At 33.0% G+C, this 3,146-nt stretch overlaps 1 protein-coding gene across 1 annotated transcript; it reads right to left on the bottom strand.

The window, feature by feature from the left end:
- Nucleotides 1-1,056: 1,056 nt before the first annotated feature.
- On the bottom strand, nt 1,057-1,564 carry LOC133335697 (uncharacterized; the record flags this gene model as incomplete). Its single annotated transcript, XM_061543997.1, has 3 exons — nt 1,559-1,564; nt 1,345-1,500; nt 1,057-1,293 (listed from the first exon to the last, which is right to left on the bottom strand). Coding segments are annotated over exons 1-3 (399 nt in total), but the record flags the coding sequence as incomplete, so codon positions are not given.
- Nucleotides 1,565-3,146: the final 1,582 nt, after the last annotated feature.

The raw sequence follows: 3,146 nt of genomic DNA, 5'->3' as shown, positions 1-3,146 counted from the left end.
TCCAGTTTTCTTATTGTTCGCAACAGCAATTGTAAAAACATTTTCGTATTTTTTTAATAATTTTTTTAACAATTAAAGAAAATACATTCATAGAGGCGGACGGAAAGGAAACATACGCTTAAATCAGTTACATATCTTATGTTATGTGTGGAAATCAGTCCATAAATCCCAACTACTTATGAAATCGAGGAGATTATGTTAGCCTATATTGGAATCGGCCCCTTGGTGCTTGTCACAATCCTCGGCGGAGGTAAAATCGCCTATAGAATGATTTAAACGGTTAACACAATTTCCATGATTTAATCTTAGGCCGGGGATTGAAATTGAAGGACATACAATTTTCTTTAAGAAGGCAAAATTTGAAGCCACTCCATAGAAAAAATAGATTGTAATTCACAATATAAACAACATCACAAGGAGTCATGGGCTGCATGTCGGAAACTTAAAATTAATTGCGACCAGGTCTTAAACTTTATTTTTCATTCACCTAAAACCGCCAATAACCCAAGAATACACAAATTCATTAATTATTCCTCAAAGAATAGTTGTTGACAAAAATAAATTAATTATTGTTTTTGTTTATTTTTGTCAAAAACTTATTGTCAGCATGACAATTTAATTTCTATAACAACAATGTTGTTTTTGTAAAATATTTGTTGTTGTATCTGATGCATACACCTTATTAAATACACCTTGTTTTGTTTTATTGTTTTACAACAACAAAAGAAATTTAAACAATATCGAATGCCGTTAAAAGTTACAGAATAGACCTACTGATATGTTAAATTTAAAGACAAAATATCATTCTAATTTGAATTAGACGTTGTAATTAATAATTTCATCAAACTTAATGTGGGGAAGGTATGTGCAATAAAATTGAAGACATGGAATTTTCGGTAAAATCGACAGATACCTTCTAACTAATTTTATTTTGAATCAATCACAAAAAATAGTTAGCAAAAATTACCACATCACACTCAGCTGTCCGGTAAAATTTATAGCCCAAACAACATCGCCATATCCAAGAATAGATGCTCTATAAAATCCGTCTGGCACTTGGGGAAAATCATCCAAATTCACTTGACACTTGTCCAAAACATAACTTCTCTTTTCCATTGGTGGATTAAAACGGCCTTTGAAAACGGGCATTGTCGAACAAGACTTGATGCTATTCATTACATAGAATTTATAGAAGCCATTCATAAAATCATACGTATGCTGGCGTTCCACTATAAAAGGCAATAAACGAAAATCCCGAACGCCATTGTCGCTACGATATGTAAGGACTTCAATCTGGAATTGTGATGATGATGATTTGATCTTTTAATCAAATTGTTTACTTACCTGGTTGGAGTCTCCAGCATTAACAGTTACATTAAGAGTATATATACCAGAGAAGGCAAACACTCCACGACTAACACGCTCAACCTTCCAATCGGATAGGGAGAACAAATCTGGCCGAGATGTATGTACAGTTATGGATTTCATATCGAAATTGCGCTGAAAATGACATTTCAATTTCTCAACACCTTAGGAAAGGATTCTACTTTTGACTTACCTCCATTAGGATGGATTTATATCCTTCGAGCCACGTCAACATGAGGAATAAAATTAAAATCTTGAACATTTTTCTAATAATTTCTTCATTTATCCGTAATAAATATAAATAAAGCTTGCCAACAAATGTTAAACTGTATTAATTAAACGTATTCCCATTGCCATATATATATATATATATATATATATATAGCACTTCCAAATTAAAACAATTGCATTGTTTGTACACATTTGCCTTGCAATTCCAGATAATCTATAATTCAATTTAATTTAAAATACCATATTATGTTTATCTGACTTTGTTTTATTATAGTTAGCAATGAAATGTGTTAGGGATATTCTGAGAGGTAGTTAGGTTAATATTGTTACGTAATGGATTACATTACCTAACTGTCTTAGTTAGTTAGAGAAATATCCTTTAAAAAATCAGTAAGGAAAGTAGTAAAGTCGGACGGGACCGACTATACGATACCCTTCACCTCTTCACCTAACAGACGTCGCATTTTTGAAGGACCATTAACATGAAATTGTGTCCATAAACATGTCATCCTGCAACCCATACTAAATTGTTCATTTGGTCAGATGTAGAGTTGCTTCTTTCAATGGGACAAAATTATGTAAATCAATTTAAAGCAAATATCATTCGGACACCTGCTGATTTTTTTGATAAATCTCTAAAAACATGAGGAGTTTGGTGCACGATTTACTTAAAATCGGACGAAAATATTTATAAAAGCTATATGGGAATCTAAACCGATTTTATCGAAATTCGTCACAGGTTAGGTTATGCGAATTTCACTATGTTTTGGTGCATCATTTACTTAAAATCGGGAAAGTATGTGGTAATTCTATCCAAATTTGAACCGATTTCAAAAATTTTAAATTTTCCACATGCTAGGTTATTTTACCATCAGTATGTTGTGCAAAATGTTGTATCAATCGGTCTAACGTTGGACAGTTGGTATTGATACGTCAAGCAGTTTTGTCTATACAAAGGTTCAAATCTGAGAATTGTTGGCAAACTGCTTTTTTTACATTTTTTTTTTTTTTGAAAAATGAGTACATTTTTCTGAGTGTTTTTTTTTTTTTGGTTACTTGCGATGTTAAAAACTAGGATTAACTGTTGTTTTAATGTAAATAGAGACAATATGGAGTTTACAGCTCTCCACGCCTTTAGTACTTAGTTTATATAATTCGTAAAGCAAATTTTTGCGTTAGTGGTGTTGAACAAAAAAGTTTAAAACCCGGCAGTACAAAATGAAAAAATTCGCTGTTGCAAACATAAATTTACTGTGAAAAAAATTTATTTTGGGGGGGGGGGGCCAGGCCCCCAGGGCTCCCCCCTGCGTACGTCCCTGGAGTGAGTGACTGACTGACAGATCATCGCCCAGACGAAACGGCTAAAGCTAGAAGCTTGAAATTTTGAGTGTGGGTTGTTGTTGGTGTGTAGGCGTGAAATAAGGCTGGGTTTTTGGAGATTTGTACTAGAAGTGTACGAAAAGTACTAAAATGTATTCTGAAATTTGGAATGTGGGTCACTGGTGGAAAGTTAGAAAGATGTAGAAAATGGTTTTTGGAAATTCGACCTA

The sequence above is a fragment of the Musca vetustissima genome, unplaced genomic scaffold, assembly GCF_032173495.1.
Source record: "Musca vetustissima isolate MV318-11 ecotype Yass unplaced genomic scaffold, APGP_CSIRO_Mvet_v1 utg597786, whole genome shotgun sequence".
Classification (NCBI taxonomy): Eukaryota; Metazoa; Arthropoda; class Insecta; order Diptera; family Muscidae; genus Musca; species Musca vetustissima.
The sequence above is the reverse complement of the archived record's forward strand: the minus strand, read 5'-3'. Positions and strand labels throughout refer to the sequence as shown.